The sequence below is a fragment of the Pezoporus occidentalis genome, unplaced genomic scaffold, assembly GCF_034315485.1.
Source record: "Pezoporus occidentalis ecotype Australia unplaced genomic scaffold, CSIRO_AGI_Poc_V1 ctg122, whole genome shotgun sequence".
NCBI classification, from domain to species: Eukaryota; Metazoa; Chordata; class Aves; order Psittaciformes; family Psittacidae; genus Pezoporus; species Pezoporus occidentalis.
Window position 1 is genome coordinate 1,301,553 of NW_026913016.1, and position 22,795 is coordinate 1,324,347.

Genomic DNA, 22,795 nt, shown 5'->3' on the forward strand with positions numbered 1-22,795 from the left:
CGATAACCATACTGTCAATGGTAACATAGAAAGGGACCTATCACCATACTCCATAATGGAAGCCCTATTTAAAAAATTATTCACTATTTAAAAAGTGATCCCTCAAGAAGCTAGGATCTATAGGAGTCCCATCACCAAGAGTGGTGGAAGGTGGCTGGGTGCTAATGAATTTGCAAGTTGTTCATACACAGTATGATGCAGAGGGAGAAGCCCTATTTCTGCATAGAAAATATGAAGGTAAAAAAATCTCCATATTGGGCTCCCTACACTTTCTCTTTTTGACCTTCTGCTCAGATTTGTACTGTGAAAGTGATAGGATCAATAAAATCAGGCTCCTCTCTGAAAACTAATCAAGGACATGACACAATGTGCACAAAAACTGCACTGAAAACACTAGAAACTCTTGTGCAACAAGGAAGCGGCAAAAAAAGGGAAAACCACAGAATGGTTTGGGTTGGAAAGGACCTTAAAGATCATTTAGTTCCAACCCCCGCTGTCATGGGCAGGGACACCTTCCACTAGACCCAGCTGCTCAAAGCTCCATCCAGCCTGGCTTTGAACACTGCCAGGAATGGGGCAGCCACAGCTTCTCTGGGCAACCTGTGCCTGTGTCTCACCACCCTCACAGCAAAGAATGCTAAACTGCGTAACTCAAACAAGTTTATTGGAAAGTATATTTTATACCCTAGTAAATCCTTAAGATGACAATAAACCACAGGCCAAATAAGACACACCACCCTTTTTCATGAGCTCAGTCATATTTTCTGTGATATTTGATTACGTTTCATTTAGTATATGAACTATTTATATGAAACATATAAGAGACAAACAAATGTCACTAGTACCTTACCTCATTATGAGAGGTTTGTCCACCTGTATTCCAAACAACTCGATCATTCTGCATGTTTGGAAAAGAAGAAGGAAGGGGAGGAGGTAGAGAAGGAGAAAAGAAGATTTCAGCAACTATATTAGTGATATATCACAACAGGAGATTTTACTCATTATACTCAGATACAAATTAATACGTAATTAATTTTTTTTTTTACTGAAATAACTTATTTTCATGAATAATAAACACTTGTATTGCTAGTAGACCAAGACTTTTAAAATTATTCTCAAAGATTTTTCATTAATGTTTTAGTTTCAATCTTGAGTAATTATAACTGCTTTTATAAGATTTAATGCTTGTTGTTCAAATGCAGTATCCAATTTTGTAACACAGATTTTTCTGTAATTAAACTATCATCAAGCATTTAATATGCAAATGTTTTAAATATATATTGGAAGAGGGAAGTATTCCATAATAAATTCATTTTATAACTGCAATATAACATACCTTTTGTTACTATTTCTGTTGTAATTAAATTGGAAACATGTAAATCACATTAATAAACCTGAAATACAATCATTAATCCTGCATCAATCATATATCAGCAGAAGCACAATCCATGTGTACAATGGCATATGTAAAAACAAATCATAACTCAATTCAAAAGCATTTCCATTTCCTTAGGGGCATTTTTTTTCAGTAGCTAAAAAATGGGAACACGAATAAATGACAGTACTTGGAACACTTGGTCCCAACAGTCAAAGAGCTTTCCAAAAATTAGCAAGATGGGATGTAGGATTACACACCCATTTTGCTTTATGACCTTTCTTGGATATTTTTCAAGATTAAAGGAAATTCTTCAGCTTTAGACATCTTTCATAATACTATCTCAACCACTGTATTACCTAGAATAAAACAGAAATTTCACTCATCTGATCTCAGCCACTCTACCTGGGACTTGTACGCTTGAGCATTCCTGTGCTCAGGGATTATGTTCTTGTTAAATTCCTGCTCTTTATGCCTCCATTGAAGGTTTAATCTCTCTCATAGCATGCAGGTCACTAGTCAGAATTTTTAGTTTATGATGAATTTAATTAATTTAGTGGCACAAGTAGTAACACAAGCATTTACTGTACTACACAGATTGTAGCATTATTAAAAACTTGCTCTTGAAAGAGCAGTTCCCATTTCATGGAACATGCCTAGAGATTCCACCTGCACAATACAATCCACATCAGGATCTCTACAAGCGTTCAAGATTTATTTCTTCCTTTCAAGAGATTCTTAAAAAATGAATCAGCAGTGTCCTTGTTAAACGAAATGCAGAGACCACACATATCTTGATACTGGACTAGCCTTATGTGTTAATCTCAGTAATGTAGTACGAACTGTTCCACAAAGTGTAGCAGTCCCAACATACAACGATATAACAAAAGATAAAAAAAAAAGAATTGGTTTAATTTTGTATCTTAAAGAAAAAACAAAGATACAGTCAGACTAACAAAATCACAAGGATATAATGGGAATATTTGATAGTAATGATGATTACATAATAATATTTGAAAAGCATCAAATTCAATCTATGTCTGGATAAGGTAGAACATATTAAGGCACTACCAATACAGAAAGAACATTATGTAAGTTTGTTCTCAGAAACTTGCAAGAGCAATCACAAAAATCCCTATACAATCAAGTTCTGAAGTAATAATGTATGCACCAAATATTTAAAGTAATTTTTTCATAGTTCCTTTATTTCTAGATCATTCCAAGGTACAGAAAACTTAAAATATTTTGGAAACTTTAAAACTGTAATCTCAACCTATATATTGGCTGTTTGTAATATTAAACACTTTAAAAATACTGCTGCTGTTAGCAAAAACATAGCAGTGTATATAGCTACAAGAGTAATCAGGGTGAGTGGGATGATGAATCAGGTGTTTTATTTTATGGAAAATCCAACCTTGAGGTGCCTTATTTTTGCAGGGGAATGCAACCACTGCATCTACTACAGTTTTTATCAGAAGGAAAGAGTCCTCCGTCTTATTAATTTCATTATATCAGTTTTTTGACACAAGAGATGGGTCTTAATCAACTTCCCATTTATAGCCAAATGTTAAGATTCGTGATAAGGCAAAAAAAACAAAAACAAACAAAAAACAAACCAAAAAACCAAAACCAAAGGGCCTAACTTCAGCATAGTCTCCACACACAAATACACAGAATGCAATGATCCTTTTGAAATGTTTCCACATTTATTGCATCTAGACACCTCCATACCTGGCTCAATGACCATTTTTCACCCTGTTCACAAGGTCTCACTTCAGACTTTGCTTTCTCCATAACCAACTCCCTCCTTCTCTGAAATTCTAGTTCCTCTTCAGCATTTTCTCTCTGTAAGATAAGTAACTCTTTAGACTGCACATCACTGGAAATAGAAGTATATCCTTTTTTGCATAACATTACCTCAGAAGTATTTCTTACAAATACAGTGATAAAAAGCAAACAATGTAAGCAGATACTATATATTTGCAGTTCCAGTGCTAACAGTTAGATAACATAAAAACAAAGCAATACATAAAGAACACCTGCTTACCAGTCAGGATACAGATCAAATGGTAAGCAGTATATATCACAGTGTAAAACTCCAAATCCTACTTTATATATTCTCTATAACTACAGTTATATGTTCCGGCAAAACACTAATTTTTAGTTTACAAAATATGTTGGGGTTACCATTAATGAACACTGTTTTCCTGCACCAGAAGAGGGAGATATTGAAGTGGGATGGTAGACAAGTACACATAGCTGAGCAATGAACTGGCTTACATTGAAAGTTGCACACAGGGAGATTAAAAAACCCACTAAGATAAAAAAGCAACTGACAAACCTAGAAAAATGTTATACATACACCTATAAAAATTAAAAAAAAAGTCCATAAAAATGTTAAAGAAGAATTAGTTTTGTCCTCTAGCCTACTAAACTTTTCCCTTCCCTACTTGGCAGATTAATAATACTTAAAATTGTTGGCTTATTTCCTATCTTCCCCCCCATATTTTGTTATAATACACTCATTAACGTACCTGACCAAGGGAAGACATCTCCATCTGCATTTGACCGCTATGTATAAAGATAAACATATGCAAATATGTAATTTCTTATGTAGAAAATTTAATATGATGAGTCTAATAAATAATTTCTTAAAAAAAAAGTAGATAAACACACTTTACTGTAGATTCCTGAAATTCTAAAGCTGTTGCTGGTTCCATGGGATACAGATTCACATCACTGCTCTCTGAAATATCCATGCTTAATCTGCAAGGTTTGAAATAAAAACATCGCACTGGGGTATAGCTTTGGTAACCACTTTGTTCAGTATTTCATTTCAAACAAATGGATATATAAAATACTTTAATAGCCATGGTTTTAACCTGCTCAGTGTTATCTCTCAAGAACTTTTTGAAATGCTTCACTGTCACCAGTTGAATCAAAGCAACAGTAATGTTTTCATCTGTAAAATGTCATCCTGAGCAATGGCTTGTAACAAAACAAAAGAACCTGTTTATTGCCAACAATGATGCCATTATCTAGAAGACTGTAGATTTCTATATCCAACCTCTAGCACCCTGTGTTCAAAGAGAAGCCACAACCCCAGTTAGATACTCAAATTTAATTATAGTGGGTGAAAATTAAGCAGTGCAACAATAAATTCACAACTGACAATGACCTGAAAGAAAGCAGTGAATATAAGAAAGGGAATATAGGAATATGAAGCAAACATCTGAAAATACTGAAAGAGGTTGAGTCTGAAATATTTTTGCTTTCCAGAACTGAATGCTGTTTGTGTGCACATTGCATATGCAGACTTGAAAAAAATCACATGAAAGTTTTTGTGCATCTTAAACTAAGGAGCAATGGAGGCATTTTAATTCCTTTGTGGATCTGGATAAGGACACAAAAAATATTCAGCATGAAAACCAAAATTTTATCACACTACTTTATATAATGCAAGCATATCACAAACTGCCATGTAATCCAGTAATTATAAAGGAAATTATTACAAAATTGTGGCCCAGAGGACTGAAAAATCTACAGAATTATTTGGCAAGTATTAAGACACCTAGGTGTATCTTGCTGGGTAAGTCTGGATGTTAACACACAGGAGACATACATTCAAAACCCTGTATAATGCCCAGTAAATTAAAGATAAATACTCATATTTTAAGGTTAGAAAAAGAAAGTGCATCCTAGTACTATACTAAAAAAAAAAAAAAAATCCAAACAGTAGAACAATAGAGATATGCATGACATGATCAGCCATTTTTAAGAGCCACATTTTGAATTTACTATAGTGTTACTAATGAAAGCACATCTGAATATGCATGGATAAAGATTAATTTTCTGTATTTTATTAAGAAAAACTAAATATGTAGAAAATTTTGCAGTAATACCTGGCAAAAGCAAAATGACAAAATCTGTAAAGTTAACAAGTAATAAACTTCATATGAGGTGCAGAAGCAATGGAATATTATCTCGTAGAAACCACAGAAACTAAAAAGCTTTCATAATTTGTATGATTTTTATTAAGCAAAAATACTTGTGATTCAAGTATTTAGTGTAAGATTCAAGAATTTAAGTATTCTTTATATGATTCAAAATAAAGCCAGATGGCTATTTCTCTAGAAATACCAACAGGAGTGAATTTCTGTCCTCAAAAGTACAAAGGTCTGCTAGGCGGTAAAGTTCTATCAAAATAGGCATTTAAACTGAAGAACAGCGTAGTCACAAGATGATCCAGAGAAGGAAGGAAGGAGACACAAGGATATTTAAGGCTGGAAGTGACAAGGAGGTTTTTAGCCTTCCAAGAAATGAAGCTGTAAACCAGCTATCTCATAGAAGTAATGAAGAAAAAAGTTTTGAAATTAACTGAATCAGTTTCTGAAGGTAATTACACAAAGAAAAGCAATAGCAAGCATCTGGCCAGAACTACCTACACCACCCTTTTCAGTCTTTTTCAGCAAGACAAGTATTTGTTTTCTATTGAATAGTTATACCTTTATTTATTCACAGATCCAGAGTCATATCACTTGACTTCAACCACTTAGACACCTAAATTAAAAAACCTCGCCTTCTGTAGTCAGGGAAAACCTAAATAATTTTCTCTAGCTGCCTCTTCCTCTTTCTGATTTCAGAGAGAGACTACAGAAACTCTATCACTAATTCAGGCACCTCTTTATGTCCCCCACTGAGCTGGGATGAAGCTGGGTCAAAAGACTTTCTCCATTCCCCAAAAATAAACCAAACATGAGTAAGTAGAGGAGTGTATAATCCCTAGAAAAACATGGCAATTCTAGACAAAATTTCAGAAAATCACAGTAGTGTACACAAGATGAATGGCTAAGGGGTGTCTTCACCCCAGAATTTAGGTTTATTTCATACTGAAATCCTTTTTAATTTACTGGGAATCATGTCTAGGTACTCACTGCATTCTAGAGAGAAAATGCAAGTTTCCATCTTAACCATCTAAACACCTCCTGAAAAACACTGGTGTGCTAACAAAGCACTTCATAACGCCAGAGAACTTTCAATTATTGGTTAAAGAAGAACTCTAAATTAATTCACAAAGATTTTAAATACATTACATTAATACATCAGCTACTGTAAGCATACCTGTTGGGATCTTGTAATAAATCTACTGCTTCTCTTAGTTGCTCTATCATTGCTATATCAATAGTTTGTTCTTCTGATAAACTTATTCTATAATAGAAAACAAAAGCATTCAAGAAAAAAGGTACAACAGCAATTATCAAGGGTAGCCTAAATTTCACTTTGTATCTTCCAAGTGGCGTGCAAACAATATAAAGGGGAAAAACAGCCTCTCTGCACACCAGTATGCGCTGAATTTATGCAGTTTCTCCTGAAAAACCTCCCCAGCACCTTGTCCTTAACAAAGCCCCCCAACCTAATACATACTTACATAGATGTGAACTTGTATAACATTCAGCATTCAATTAAACTGACTGACTTCTAAAATTGAAGATACTGAACCAATATTTGACTCTTAACTACACTCACTGTGTGTGTCGTTTTAACGTAACTACTAAATACAATGATTCTTTCAATGGACCAGCATGCTTTCTTTTGCTTTTCAAGATTTATAATTCTTATAAATCTCCTGTTAGTTCTGCCAATAAGGCTCTTTCAGAAAGGACTTACTCTTCCCTTCCTTCAGTTTTCATTTTTAAATCGTATAGGACTCCACTGTCCCAATGACTGACAACTTCATAGCACACTGTCATATTAAATCCCCTTTTCTTATGCACAAGCCTCAGCAACTGATACGCAGTTGCTCTGCTCTTGAATTAATGTCTGTAAATTAACAATTGCTTCAGGGTTAAATTATGACAAAATAAGATGGACAACGGAGGGATTTTTTTACACTTAATTTTTTTTTAAAAAGAAGAAAACAAGTTTTTATAAAATAGTCTTTTACCAAAGCCATTAACAGACCAAATATCAAAATACCTCCTCAAAAAACTTGTTTTGACATAGGCAAAAATAATACAGCATTACTGGGGCATACAAATTAATTAGTTTTAACATAACATCCACTCTCTTCAGCAATAATGTGTAAAACATTGAGCACACATGAAGTGCAAGGCTGTACTTCTATCATTCCTCCAAGTCTACAAAGTTATCAATTGAGAAGAAAATGTCAGTTCTTTGCACATAACACAGGTAATTTCTTATAGACACATAAAATATACTTACATTTCATCTGTGTGCCATTGTGTGTCCTCTTCTATTCTCAACAATTCATCACACTCTGCTGCTCTACTCTGCAAGTAGACAGTGATATTGAGGGCTGAACTTTGCAATTAAGTAGGCAGGTAAATATTGCTTTCAGATTCAGCACTGACCTAATTTATGTAACAGTTTAAGGGTAGCTAGTTGAAGCAATTCAACAATTCTGCTCCACTCCTCTCTCTACCTCTTTTAAGATGCTGATTACAAGAATTGCTATTCGCTGCTCAAATTTTATTGAGGTCAACAGCCCTTACTCTCCTTTAACAGTAAAAGAAGTCAAGCAGCCTGAGAATTCTTTATTCTATGTCCCAGATTTTATTTATGGCTTTCTGGTGTATGCAAACAATGCTTCAATTAAGCACGACCCTGAGTCTCCTCCTACCAGATCCAAATTTGTTTACAGAGCGAAGAAATTCCAAATATGCAAACAATAGCAATTACGTACTTCATCCATAATTAACAGCATTCCTACTTGACAATTTTAACAGCCATGTTTGCAGGGCTTTTTTAAACAAATACGCATGCAAGAATTCATATTAATCAGCCAGTTATATAGACATAAGAGTATAAAATGTCCTAATTATGACTATGAAGTGCTACTTTTCAGAAAAAGTGACTCTCTCTTTAATGTTTCCTTTTGATGTTTTGCAATTTTATTTTCTCTTTCATCTCAGACACGCAGGAACACTGAAGTAGTTCAGCTGCCAGTAAAGACAGAAGGTCTCTAAATGGATGTGCGCTTGTACTAGTAGAGAACAATCAGCAGAAAACAGAGAAGCTTATCCTCCTTTGAGTCATGTGTTTGTCACATCAGTCACATCACCCTGCTATCCAACCCTGCGACATGTGTCACTAAAGAGTGTACTGGTTTCTCTAGCATTCCCCAAAGATGGCCCATTTTCCAGTGCAAATCCTCAGTAGAATGAATAAAGCCATTATTTTTTCTTTTTCTTCTCCTTAGAGGAATGAAGTATATGATTTTTCCCACAAGAAGGACACATACAAGATGAGAAAAACACAGCACTTATTGTAGAAGGCGATCCTCAGTTTCTGGGCATAACTATGCAGACAAGATAAAGCCAGATAAGAGAGTATTTGAAAAACTACAAACTCCTCTAAGCCTAAGGTCTTCTTCTGCACTGCACATTGTACTGATTTTATGTATGGTTTGGTTAAGCCAGAATTTCAATTCTAGAAGACCCCCTCCGCTGTCCCAAAAGACATTCCATTATATGACTTAATGTATACCAAAGAACACAACAGATTTGGAAATCTGCACAAGAAGAAAAATGACCCAAGTTCAAAACCCTCAGAATAAAATGGATGTACTACCTGTTAAAGTCATAAGTTGCTGATATCAACCATCATAATGTTAAAGAAGATATCAAAATTTAAAGAAATAAAACTGCTCACTCTGTCAATACCCTTATACTGAAATTCAGTACAGTAACTTATATTTTATGGAACCAGTGTCTGCAACACATTTTAGATGCTATTATGTTGTTATTATAGAGGACATTCCCAAGAGACTAGTCTTCAAATGACTGACTACTGAAAATCAGATGATGAAATGAGAATAAAGAGGCAGGCAACTATAAAGCATATACATAGTTATTACATAATTATAGTAAAACATTTTATAATAAAATTGTCATAAACTTGCCTTAATGTAACTCATAAATTCAGTAGTAAGAGTATCTGATTCATCAAACTGGTCTTCTATTTCTCTTGACTTATCACTGACAATCAAGTGAGAAGATACTTGATGGAATTCTACTAACAATAAAAAAAGATAGAATTATTTCTTGTTCAGCTCAGCATTTGTTACTCAACATAATTTAAGTGTACTGAGTAACAGAACTCAAAACCAAAGTCTAAATTAAAAGCATATTAAAACTTCAAACAAGTTAATACCTTTGCTCATTTCAACTTGTAATAAATCAATACCCTGGGATAATACAGTTACAGATCAGAAGCACCACAAGCATCAATGGAGTCTGTTTTGAACTACACCAAGCATGTCTTGCCAGTACTGGTGCAAGGACACAGCTGGACAGCTGCATAGTGTTACAATACCTTCAGATGTGTGAGCCAGTGCCTGCAATTTCAGTTGCAATGCTGTAACAAGCGAAGTTTCTTCACAGAATTCAAAATGATTCAGAGCCTTTACAGCCAATATCATACTCTTATTTACAGGAGTATGAGGCAGTAGTAATTTTCTCCTGTTTTAAGTAGTCTGATCCTATAACTTACCTTCTCCAGCTTGCTAACAAACACTGTAGGATGTAATCTTCCTACTATCTCACTTTATATTAAGTCCAACTACAGAAATGGACTCTGCTTTTGTACACTGCTAACTCAGAAACTGAGTTGCCATTTGATAAGTTATTACACATTGATACTACTGTTTGGGAAGCATGGTTTAAATCAACTCTCACTTTTCTTCCCCCAGTTAGAACCAGAACTTAACTCCTGAGACAAGGTGTAATACGTTCATTGGAATTGTTATGGAAAATTACTATAAGGACCTTGATTCAGTATGGTTAAAAATGGTCTAAGTAGCACACTTTTTTTTTTGCTATTTTACGTGACTGTATATACATGAACAAAGCCTTTTGGGTAGGGAGGCATTTATTATAAAAAATTTAAATACATAGGGTAGTGAAAATACCTGTTGTTCAACTAGGATATCAGTAAGAAAAATCAATTTAATAAGGCATTTAACCAGTACAAAATTAAACACTGAAACTTCCAAAGGAAAATATCAGGGAATAAAACAGATTTAATTTAAACATAACGTTTGTAGACTCCTGAGAGATTGATGCCAGTTGGGCTGTGATTTTCGCAACTAAATTTACAGTCTTATACATGGAATTATTGACAGAATTTCTCTGTATTTAATTTCCACTTTCTTTACATGCCAACCTTTTCTTGAGTTAGCATGGTGACTTGAATCTTCCTTTACAACATGATCTTCTTCCACAATGTCCGACATTGGTACATTAAAGCTGATAGTGTCTTCATCAGATGGCTAAGAAGAAATAAGAGGAACACTGGTTTCAGCTCAAATCAAGAGGGATAAAAATGTACATATGAGTAAGAGTGCTCGCTAAAAGAGTGACAGACTAATATGGGAGAGGATACCAGAGCATCTAACATGACAAAATTCTGCTGTAGAAAGCTGTAGTCTTGCTGAATATATCCTCACAAGAGGCTTGAAAAACAGAGCAATTCACCTATCCTCATTTTCTGTCTTCTTCACTGCACTAGTTCTCTCCTTGCAGTGGTACAGCTGCACTGTGCTGCTCCCTGTGTGCTTTCCTGGGACCGCTGAAAATAGAGGCTCCTTCTAGACACCAATGTCTGTAGACAAACTGAGCCTTGTACCACAGCCTTTTTTTCTTTCCTTCCAAGATTCTTCTCCCCTACTTTGCCATGCCGCTTGTTAATTTAATGCCAAAAGCAAGCAAGATTACATTTGTAGGCTAGTTTCTAGAATTATGCCATTCTTCCTACCTTTATATGTTCATATTCCACAGAGAAAGTATTTTTTTAAAAACCTTTATTAAGGCTTGTAATAAAGGACAGAGCAAATCTTTGCTTTTAAAAAACTGTACCCAGATATATGTGGTTATTCCTATTTGCCAAGACTACCCTGGACTTCACACATTTTGTAAATGTGGACCACCATATATTTTCCTCTTTATGAATAATCTGCATATTATTAACCCTATGAATTCACTGACTGTATTCTGCTTAAGGAGAAAAAATTCAAAAGGATATTCAAGTATTTGACAAATACTTATCAAAATGATGAAGCTTTATAATGAAGTGAACTAACATTGAATAATAACTGTTCTTATTTTTCAATTTTAACATAATTTTTAACATCAATTTTATTTTAAAATTAAATAAACTTAATACCTCAAACAAAACAAAAAAAAAAAAAACAAAGCCCACTCCAAGTATCCTAAGCACAAAAGTCAGTAGTTCTTTTAGACCTGAAATAATGACAATACAACAGCTTAAAAAAAAAGGTGGGGGAAAGAGGGGAGACACATGCACAGTATAAATCCACTCAGACAGCCAAGGTTACACTGAAGTTCCTTTTCTTTCAGTCTGTATCTCATGTGACATTTAAGAACTAAATTTGGTTATTCTAGATCAAAGAGTCATGTTTTGTTAATTTCGCAACTATCATTAGAAAATAGTACAGTAAAATGTTCTTACATTATTACAAGTTCTGAATACTAAAACTGGTAAGATATTTTTTTTTTCTCAGCAGAGTAACACACACAGTTTTTCAGAAAATATTTTGGAATGCTGGTGTAAAAAAAGCCACTGGCCATTCAATTTGGAAACAGAAAATCATTTTTTCAACAGGCTATTTCTTACTTTCAGGGTCTACAGAATTCTGAAATTCCAGGTTTTTCCTGCCAGTATACTATGAAATAGAAACTATCCAAAGCAGCCTATGATAATACAAAACTATTGCTCCTTCTTAGGTGAAACACATCTTTTGTTCAGAGTTTAACTTTTCCAGCTAGCAACAGAAGGAAACAGACATACAAGAATCAAAAATACTTAACATTATTCCAACAATGAATTCAGATGATGCACTTTCAAAGAATTTTCATATAAAATGTTGCTGGTTCCGACGTGTCACTCTCATGGGAAATAAGGCAGGGACACCTGGATTTTAACAAGTACCCTCTTGGTTTAATGAATTTTAAGGGAAAAAAAAAAGGGGGCCAAAGGGAGGTGAAAAATGAATCAAAATGCTACACTATATCTGAAAATAAGGTACACTACTTTAGAGCAGAATTTGCCTTCAAGTTGCCAGGATCAATTTAACAGCAACGCTGCATGGTATCTTTGTCTTGAAATGCCCAAGGTGACTACAGATCTGAAGAATTGACCCTGTAATGACCCTACCAACAAGCCAGTCAGGAACACATAAATTGTTAATTTCTTCAAGTACTATGTCCTATGTGTATGGACCCAAGCTAATTAGCAAGCTTCCTAAAAAATACAGTAGCGTTTAAACAAGTGAGTCACTTAAATTCCTGGTTTTAAGTTACACAAATGCAAAATGACATTGTATTTTCTGTGAAAGAGCTGAAACCCAACAGCCACTGTCCTTCAGAGTAAACTATAATTTCATAGAATCAACAGAACAGCTTGGGTTGGAAGGGACCTTAAAGCTCATCTAGTGTGAACCCCCTGCCATGGGTAGGGACACCTTCTACTAGAGACCAGGTTGCCCAACGCCCATCCAACCTGGCCCTTGGGATGGGACATCCACAGCTTCACAGGGCAACCAGAGTTCAGTGTCTCACCACCCTCACAGTAGGGAGCCTCCTAATATCTAATCTAAATCTCTCCTCTTCCAGTTCAAAACCATTCTCCCCTGCCCTATCCCTACGTGCCCTTGCAAAACTTCCCTCTCCAGAGTTCAGTGCCCTTTAGGCACTGGAAGCTGCTCTAACGTCTCTCCAGACGCCTTCTCTTTTCCAGGCTGAACAAGTCCAACCCGCCCAGCCTGTCTTTCATAGGAGAGCTGCTACAGCCCTCTAAGCATCTTCATGGCCCTCCTCTGTCTGATGTCTTTATAAAGAAAGGTCCAAAAATCTGTTTAATGACTACTAATTAATGTAGTAGTTTAATGTATCAGTTTAATGACTGATAATTTAGTATTTATCTAGTGTTTAGAATGTAACTTCTGGCTGTAACTAATAATGTATGTGAATCCTTATTCACAACATGTTAATATTTCTTGCACAATTCTCACGTGTAACATGGTTACTAAAAGTCACATCAGAGATAAGAGTGCCGAATTTACTACTAAATACATTTAGGATTACTGATCTCAGCAGCTATTTTCTCCTTAATAGTAGAGCAGTAGTCAGGCAGGATGGAATAAGCAAATAGTTCTCATATAAGAAAATCTCTGTGCTAATAAAAATTTACTGGTTCACTGTTGCTTGACTTTAAAGCATTTTTTGCAGCATTCCAGTTGCTACATTTTGATTACAGGAAAGATGATCTATTTTCTAAAAATGTTATTAATAGCTAAAGAGGAAGTTCTGGAATAACAGTTTAATTAACAAGCTAACTCAGCTTCAGGAAGTGTAAGAATGGCAAAACAGTTTGTAAGCATCTCTGAATGGACTGCATACTCTTACAATTAGAGGGAAAGCATTAGATGTCTGCCTGTAAATCATTCTACTTGAATTCCATCTAGCAAGAAACTTGCCCAAATACTTGGAAATCCCTGTGGGGTTTGTTTATTTTTTAAGCACTTTTGTATTTGAAAGACCAATCAGTGTGTAAGTGGAATCATTTTCAATTTGCTTTTTGGTAACTACAAATTCAGTCTCTAAGCTCGATTCTTTCTACATTTGTTCCAAAAGCCACAGAATCCATTTTCCTCAAAGGAGGAGAGAAACACCAAAGAATCAGTGTAAAGTTATTTTAAGTAGCAAGAAGCTCATTCTTTTATGAAGTTTCTACACTACAACAAACCACCATAATCACATCACAGAACATACCAGGGCTGGGCATGCTGAATTCCTGTTAATTTGCAACAGGAAAAAATCATCAGAGAGAAAACACGTGAGAAAAAGCCAGGTATGTAACCTCTATCTACTACTTTGTTGGAAACAGCAGATGTGGATTCTGGTTTGGTCCTCATTCTCTAGATAACGTAAATTAACTAAAAACTGTCATGAATTTTCTCTGTTGGTAGATTGTTGACCATTTGAAACCAAGTATCTCACTGCCCTCTCCAGAAAGTGTGCAGACACGCGCACACAAAAATACCCTAGTCTCCTTTTATCTTTACTTTAGCCATTTCTTTACAAGAAATTCATGCCAAGGATGTGGTTGCAACAGTTTTGATGGCCAAAAATGTATCCACATTGTTACCCAAATTAAAATATAGCCAAAATAAGGGTGCTGGAAGGGCAGCTGAACACGAAATTCATGCAACTTACCTCTGTTGCTGACAAACGTTTATCACCATTATCACTACCAACACCCGAATCTGAGTCCTTTTTACTTGGATAGATGTCATCAATGCTAGATGTGAAAAAAATAAAGAAATTAGTATCAATAAAAAGCTATTGTAGCATTTACCATTAGAATTCTGTCCTGGTTTCATTTAAAACAAAGCAGAATTCTAACCAGTCTTAACAGGAAAGGGTAAAGCAGCCTAGGATGGTTAAAAACTACAAATTTGAAGTCTGGTGATAGGAAAATTGATGAGATGGAATGGCTGGTTAGCCTCAGGATTAATGAAAATCACAGAAATCTGCTGTAAGGTTTGCTTTTGTTTATACACCAAGTAAAAATGTGTAGTTGCTACCCAAGTAGCTCAAGAGTCGGACTGAAGTCATTTAGCCATGCGATAAGTAACTAAACTAGTTGAACTCAAACTATAGTCAACTAATATAATTATAACCACTGATGCATTAAAAATTGAACTATCTCCCTGTGGCTTGAAGTAATTATTAACACAGAAACCTCCTTTTACTGCTTTAAAATAGAGTTTGAAATTTAGGTTTTTAGAAAACTATACTAACAATGGCAGCTGTTCCCTCTTCTGGTTTCATGGCCTAATATGACCTCTACTCATTTTAAAGTACACTAGTAGATTAAATACACTCATTAACTAACTTTATATGTCTAAATATGATTTATTATCCTCTCATTTACAATCCTGAGAGCTTTAGTCCTGAATTCAGATTGACGCAGCAATTTAAACAAAGAACTTTATCAGCCTTTACGTAAATAAGGTATTTGATTAGTCCTAATCTTACCTTATCTTTCATCAGTAACTGCCATGGAATTTTTTGTAGAAACTGCCTATGGAAATCCTAACTATATTTTTATTTCAGATGTGTGAAGTTATTCTCTAAAATAAAAGATTTGGCAATTATTATGTGACAGGGCATTAGGTGGTTAGCTACCAACTGGTATATACCCACTTACCCTAACTTGTATGATCGTGCATGAAAAAAATGTCATACAGACCATGACATTCCTGACAATTTTCTTGTGTACTAAAATAACAAAACAGAAAACCCACTGGTGTTTCCCAAATGGAAAAACTTACTCTTCAACCTGGATTCTTCCTAACTTTGGTATTTATCTGATAGAACTTCACAGAGGTGCCTTCAAACATACATGGAAGAAAAGAATTTACTTGAAATCTGATCTAGATGACTGAAAGGGAGACTCCATAACAATTCTTTTTTCTTTCTTTTCTTTCCCTGGGTTTTGGCAGCAAGATATCCATTTTTATTTACATCAATACTTTGTTTTCTCTCAAGAAAAAAATAGGAATAAGGCATGATCATTCTTTCTCTGATTGGTTACATGAGCCTTCCCATGTTAGCAAAGTCAGAGCTGGCTAAAAGCTGGTTTCCAATTACCTACAGAGATTTCCATAGAAAGAAATTCTTTCAAATGTAGTTCCTGTCCTTAAACAACAATACTAGATGACATTTTCTAGATCCTTGGTGCAGGACATTGCAGATTTCTGTCTTTCACTTTGCTAGCAAATTATCATATTTCATTTTAAAAGGGTCTCAACATTCATGCAGCTCTCTTTGCTGGATGGATAAGCCTCTGGATGAGTAAAAGTGCTTGAAACAACTGTGTGTCATATAAATCACAAAACAACACAGGAAAATAAAACTTAAAGTGCTAATAGATTTACAAGAAATTTCCAACACCTAGTGATACACCTGAATTACTCTGAATATATTCCAGTAGGCAATGAGTAAGAGGTTAGATTTAAACTCAGGTTCACTTCTAAGCAATTTCCTAATGTGCTGCTAACTTTAATCAGAACCGATTGTTAAAAATATTTTGTCATAAACTCTTATAAGTAATTCACAGAATAAACTATATCACAGCAAAATAAATCTCTGTTAAAAAAGTGCATTCTAAATAGCACCTAAACAAATAAAACTCTAGCAGCTAAAGATACAAAAGTCTTTTTTTCACTTTATTTATAAGTGTTACATGACAAAAAACTAAGTGAGATTTTCATACATACCTCTCTTCCACGGGTTGTGGCAAATGCTGTTGTTCTATGGCATTAAGATACAGTGAGTCTGCTGTTTTAATCTGACAGGCCTGTACAGTCAGATATTTGAATATATGCACCTTACCCTTTGTACAAATCTGTTAGACAACAAACAAAACCAAAACAGCCTAAATTTATAACTCAAATGAAAGATAAAAACTTATTCCAAGTGTCACTTAGTGTAAAACTACCTGAAAACCAGTTCGTATCATCACAACAGATATCATGTAAAGGAAAATGGATATTTTTCTTTTTTTTTATACATTACTAAGAACTACTTCAATCACCCAATCAATTGTATGAAAAGAATGTACTAAAAAAAAAAACAATCCAAGTGAACTTTACACTCAAAAAGAATTATAAGATATATCATATGGCCTATTACTAACTGTAAATTGAATAGCCATTTTCCAAAATTAGTCAGTAATGAATTTATCATGTCATTTCTATTTAGTGACATGGTCTTCACTAGCACCCAAGCACCTTCATGATGCATTTGGCCTGCATTTTTGAATTATTTTTCTGTAACTGCACCCAATATTAAGGCTCAAATTAAATTATAGATTACTTACTTGTGCTGGTGGAGACTGCAAAGGATTATTCTCAAGCAGTAATACTTGTAATTGCACCATCTTTCTAAAGCATATTGGAATCACAAGCACTTTATTGCAGGAAAAGTCAAACTTTACTAAGGGAAGCTGTACAAGTTCTAAAAGTAACAAAGAAAAAGAGAGAAAGCATAATATCTATATTTATTCTTTTATTTTTGTCATAAAATAATATTTTTCAAGAAACCTTCTTTTGCATTCACAAAAAATACAAATGCAGGCAGACATCAACATTTACTTTATATGAGAAAGAGAAAGAGTGTTACTGTTATACAAGCGATGATAAATTTTAAAATAAATACTTTGAAATACATTTTTTCCTGAAGCTTAGCTGACAGTTCTCACCCTGCATTCACAGGTAAGTACCTGCGCAACTTAAAAGGTGCCTAGAATAATAAAGATAACTCATTTAAAAACTCTCACACACTGTTATTTGGCGAGTACCACTGAATGTTATATTCTGCAAACTCAAACGGAATAAATTTGATCACAAAGTAATTACTTTTTAATCGTATTTGTTAACATGATTAAAAAATGCTTTCAAAATGCTAATAAAAAGAGCTACCATATAGATATTAAGAATTTTCATTTGTTTGATTTTACCTTGGGGTAAAACTTCGAGGTAATTTCTTCTGACATTTAGTTCTTTTAAAGATTTCAGCTGGCCTATCTGTTGTGGCAAAGCTGTGATTTCATTACAGCTAACATCCTACAGCAAAAGAGTAATAATAGAAAAAAAATGAACTTTTGGCTCTTAAGTGTTAAATAATACAGATGTGAAATTGTAGCTAATCTGCTATTACCGTTCTAGCATTTTATTAATCTGAAAACATGCAACCATCTAAGTCGTGTCTTCACAATACAAAACTAAGCATATGAAAAACCAGTTACACATTACTTAAAACCCAAAGAGAATTCATATTTAAAAAGAGTAATTTTACTTTTGAAAGTTAATTTAACTTCTATCAAAACATTCAAAACCATTTGCTTAAGATGTTCTACCTTTTCCTTCCCCTTTTATTCATAAGAACAACTCAGTACCATGATTCTGTAACCAAATACGTTTGCATAAAATATAAAACTGCTAATGTGTGGATCTGATTTTTTAAAAAAACATAGTTGTTCTTCAGGAGGGAATATTTAAACAAAATAAAAGATAAAATGGCAACATCGTTCTGTATTTATGCTCAGGAAAGGCATCTATTTGATTGCCACATCATATAGTAGATCACAAAAAAATTGGACAGGTCTTGCTTAATATTATACAGATATTCAATGTATTATTATAAAAGTTACTTCTTAACTGCCTAGACAGATTCTAAGTAGGTCTGATTTTGATGACTAAATACAACTGGTTTAATAATCTGGATAAAATTGGGAAACATCCTCATTTCAGCATTCCTGAAGGAGTAACTGCTACAAAATTGAAAGTATAGGGTCTGGCTATAGTGAGCATAATTTCAAGCAAAAAGTTTATACACTGCAGCATTACTGTGATAAATATTACACTTTAACACTATTGATAGGAAGAAACTGCTACTAACATGTACTAAAGATCAACCCCTTGAATCAAGTCAGTCAAAAATTAGATAGTTTGCAGACAATAGCTACCATTTTTGCTGCCAAATGTGAAACCCAATGTGAAATCAAAAGGACATTGAAATCTCTGCTTACATCCCAGGCAATCTGCAAATTTGAGTACTAGCCCAATTATGCTTCCATTTCTGCAATGAAAAAAAGGAAACAGTATTTCATAGCATAAGAGTAACTGGGTTATGCCAAATTTTCCTGAATTGCCCACACAATACTTTTAGGACATTCACTCGTACTCTCAATTGTTTCAAATGGATTTCTACAGTCCTGGGGAGCTCCTGGACTACAAACATTCCAAAAGTCAGTCAGATTTCCAAGTCACCTTTGCAAAGATGTTGCTTTCATGCTAGGAAAAAGCATTAACGCCCTATCTTCAAGCCTAAAAACTAGTTAACAGAAAAATGATACTAAAAGTGAAATGTCATCTGGCAACGCTGCTCGATATATCAAACAAGATTCTTCTTGTAACAGAATCTCACCGCTGCCAAAGCTTCCTTCCCTTGTCAAAACAGAGTCAGGAAATTATTTCAGCTTTTGGACAAGGAAATTAAAAATCCCAGTTAATGAGTGTATCTTTTGTCCAAGTTGATACAAAGGATGGTTAATTGCAGTGATCCCAGATCATTTATTTTTAAAGTTTTACTGTCCCATTTTTAATTTGCAGACTTTAAACAACTTCATAATTAGATACTAAATTTTTAGAGCACGTAATTTAAAGTCACCTTGTGGCAGAAAAACTTTAGACCAAGTGCACTTATGCACACACATCAGAACAAGTCAGAGGAAGAGAATTTTAAAGGAAGTGGAAAAAGGCTGGCAGTGCATAGCCTCAAAACCAAAGTCAACTTACAGCCTTTCAAAACATCCTCAATATGACTAATCTGTTATGACACCATGTCAGTATTCACAAGATCTCTACAGACAGCAGTATCCTTTACCCTACTATACACTGCAGTCCAACTTTTTTTATTAGTTTAAATAGCCATGAAAAAAAAAGACCTGTAACATTATTTCTAGTTATACTTCTGCTCTTGATCATTACTAGACTTTATGCATGTGTACGTGACAGTGTTTATCTTTCCTATTACTTTGGCACTAATGGGAGCAATACTATCAAGTCAAATGTCTAATGGCTTTCAAGATAATAATTTCTTAAAGGAACTATGCAATCAGGAGTTTGGAACTTCACTTCATGGACATCTGCAGCCAACTGAAGTGCAAACACCTATACAAGTTCTAAAGGGCTAGTGATTGCTGAAGGTCAGACTTCTTGGATTAATTCTACTTTGTTCTCATCAGTTATGCCATCTCCTGTCATGACAACATAATTTCTCAAGATCAGAGATACATAAGGAGTATTTCAGTTCAACATTTCTGTGAAAAATGGTGTAAAACCAAAATTAAAATTATCATGTGTTTTTTTTTGTTCATGATAAACTTCAAATGGTCTTAACCAATGAAAGTCAGCATAAATATTAATGTATTAATGTATTAACACACACAGAAGAATATCTTAGCCATCCATGCTGATGTAAGGTTCCTCTTTACATCCATTTTTAAATCTGGGGCTCCTGACTGAGCTGTTATTCCTGAAAATCAGGTGGATTCTGTCACAGCTTGTCACATACAAGCTATACTGAACATGGTCCTTTTAGGCAACAGAAGGCAGAAGGTCCCACTTGGTCAGGGTGCTGGCCCAGATTAGATGAATAAACTGAAGGACATAAATCCCAGCTGAGAGATTTAAAGGCTTTCAAAATGAGACAGCAGTATCCAAGAGATGGAGAAGGTTGCTACCTGAAAAAGGCAGAAGTGCAATACTGCCTGACATGATGGAGAACAAAATTTTACTGTACATCTGACAGTTTGGGGTACAATTACTGAGCCATCTCTATCCAAATACTCTGATCAAAAGTAAATTTCAGATTATCTTCACACCCAATTTGCACTCATCTTCCCAGCTGATAGTAGAAGTATGATTTGAATTATGCAGCTGCAAATAAAAGTAAGTTTCCCAACCAAATTTTGCACATAACTGTAATACATCTGTAGGGAGAATAATGTATATGTTATTTTGATGCTTGCAAGATAGCTGACAGATCTATATAACCCAAACCTCTAACATTTAAAAGAATTTGTGTCAAAAACTTAGGTGAAAACAAAAAATAAAATCCATTTGCTATGTACACAGATTTTAATGAATGCACCTCATGAAACACTTTGGGAACCTGAGGGTGCTTAGCAAAGTCCTAGTGATACAAGAATTGCCCACAGGTGGTATCTGTTACCTCTCAGGCTCAATCCCCTGGGCCAGCCCCACAACAGCACTGCGTATGTACCAATACAGCAGCATGCCCTGCCAGAAGGCTGGGTGACAGCCCTACTTGGAGACCACATGCTATTGAGGCTGGCATAGGTCTCACACAGCTGAATGTTTAGTGGAACAACTGCAAAATGACTTAATCGGGGTTTTTTTTTTTGTCTTTCTTCATTTTTACTCATTTTAGAACAATGATGACCTTATCTAAACTGCATTGTAACATACATGCCAATACAGATCTTGCCTCTCAATCCTGTCACTATTTGCTTCTTCCAAGACATCACAGTTTAGTCATTTCCAGCTAAATAATGCAACTTATTTCACTAGAAATGTAGCAAACTTTCATGGTGGCATTACACTAAGTAATCAGGTCATCTGAACAGAACCATACCCAATTTAACAAAACCGTGTTATTCACTTTCCTCCCACCCACTTCTAATCACATGAATCTTCCAGGCCACCAAAGAGAAATGTCGCTATAGCCTCTCATTTGAACTATTTTTAGAGCAGGGATTGTTGCTTTCATCATGCCAAAGAGTAACACTGAAATTATACTGTAACTGGAAAGCAGTATGAAAATCCAGTATTCCAGAAGTTAAACACGTGATTTGTTTAAAAAAGCCAAAACAAATCCTATCTCATTTGAACATAATCAACATTGATTTTCAAGCTTTTAGTTTTTAACTTTTCAAAATTCTAAAATAAGGATAAGGGCTACTATTAAACTGTGTACAAACTCTTACTAACAAATTAAACACTTTCAGCAACTACAATGCAGTTCACCTTACTGGGAGGATTCAAACTTGAAATTGGAGGGGAAATTAGATACAAAAGCATTTCAGCAGCTCTTTACTGAAAATATTCTTACAGACCTCAGTTCATACAAATTAAAGGAGTTATTTTCACCAGACAGAATTCAGGCCAAGTCTTTCAATTATTTCACGAGTCCCCCACAAGCTGGGCAGCATTTAAATTAGAAGCAATCAAGCACTAAAAAGTTCCAACTGTTGTTTATTATCTATTAAGGTTATCTTATCCCCTAAATAAGTATGTGTTTAATACTGCTGACTTAAATTATACATAGACTTGGAATCATAATCTTTTATTGTATCTATCTTAAGCACAACAGAAACAATGTTACAGCCTAATACTTTTTTTGAAGGTTAAGTAAATCAAAACCATTTCAATAACCTACCTAAACAGGTCACGCACACAAACAAATTAGAGTATTTGATAAGATAAATTACTAATATTTACTAAACAAAACAAACTTGGTAGTCTTTAGCCAAGATATAAACCAGAAAGGAAAGAGTAACTACTTCCCCCCATCCTCATCAATGGCCAGATTAGTTGTAATAAACAACAGAGGCCTGATACCAAAGGAGGCTGTGTACTAAAAAAATACTAGAAGGCAAACAGCCCCACACTTCCTACTTCATATATAAAGAACCAGCAGCAGGACTGGGGCCTAAAAAAACGGTCAGCTCAATTTCTGAAACATAATTTATTAGAGAGGCTACTGTTATATAATGATAATCAGGCACTTT

The 22,795-nt window shown here is 34.6% G+C and overlaps 1 protein-coding gene across 9 annotated transcripts in view; it reads right to left on the minus strand.

The window, feature by feature from the left end:
* The window catches only part of LRCH1 (leucine rich repeats and calponin homology domain containing 1), a 122,972-nt gene that overhangs the window by 34,747 nt on the left and 65,430 nt on the right, over nt 1-22,795 (minus strand). For 5 of the 9 annotated variants that reach the window (XR_009962523.1, XR_009962520.1, XR_009962519.1 and 2 more), the window contains exons 4-15: nt 17,939-18,044; nt 17,300-17,436; nt 16,698-16,825; nt 14,629-14,713; nt 10,559-10,664; nt 9,297-9,409; nt 7,598-7,665; nt 6,497-6,583; nt 4,052-4,141; nt 3,910-3,946; nt 3,107-3,220; nt 851-898 (exon numbers count right to left, since the gene is read on the minus strand). Coding sequence is in view for 3 of the 9 variants with exons in the window: in XM_062607365.1 (XP_062463349.1) it covers nt 851-898; nt 3,107-3,220; nt 3,910-3,946; nt 4,052-4,141; nt 6,497-6,583; nt 7,598-7,665; nt 9,297-9,409; nt 10,559-10,664; nt 14,629-14,713; nt 16,698-16,825; nt 17,300-17,436; nt 17,939-18,044 (1,119 nt within the window). In the remaining 6 variants the exon portion in view is untranslated. The remainder of the gene's footprint in view (nt 1-850; nt 899-3,106; nt 3,221-3,909; nt 3,947-4,051; nt 4,142-6,496; nt 6,584-7,597; nt 7,666-9,296; nt 9,410-10,558; nt 10,665-14,628; nt 14,714-16,697; nt 16,826-17,299; nt 17,437-17,938; nt 18,045-22,795) is intronic. The other 4 variants (XR_009962522.1, XM_062607366.1, XR_009962521.1 and 1 more) reach the window with 3 other exon arrangements.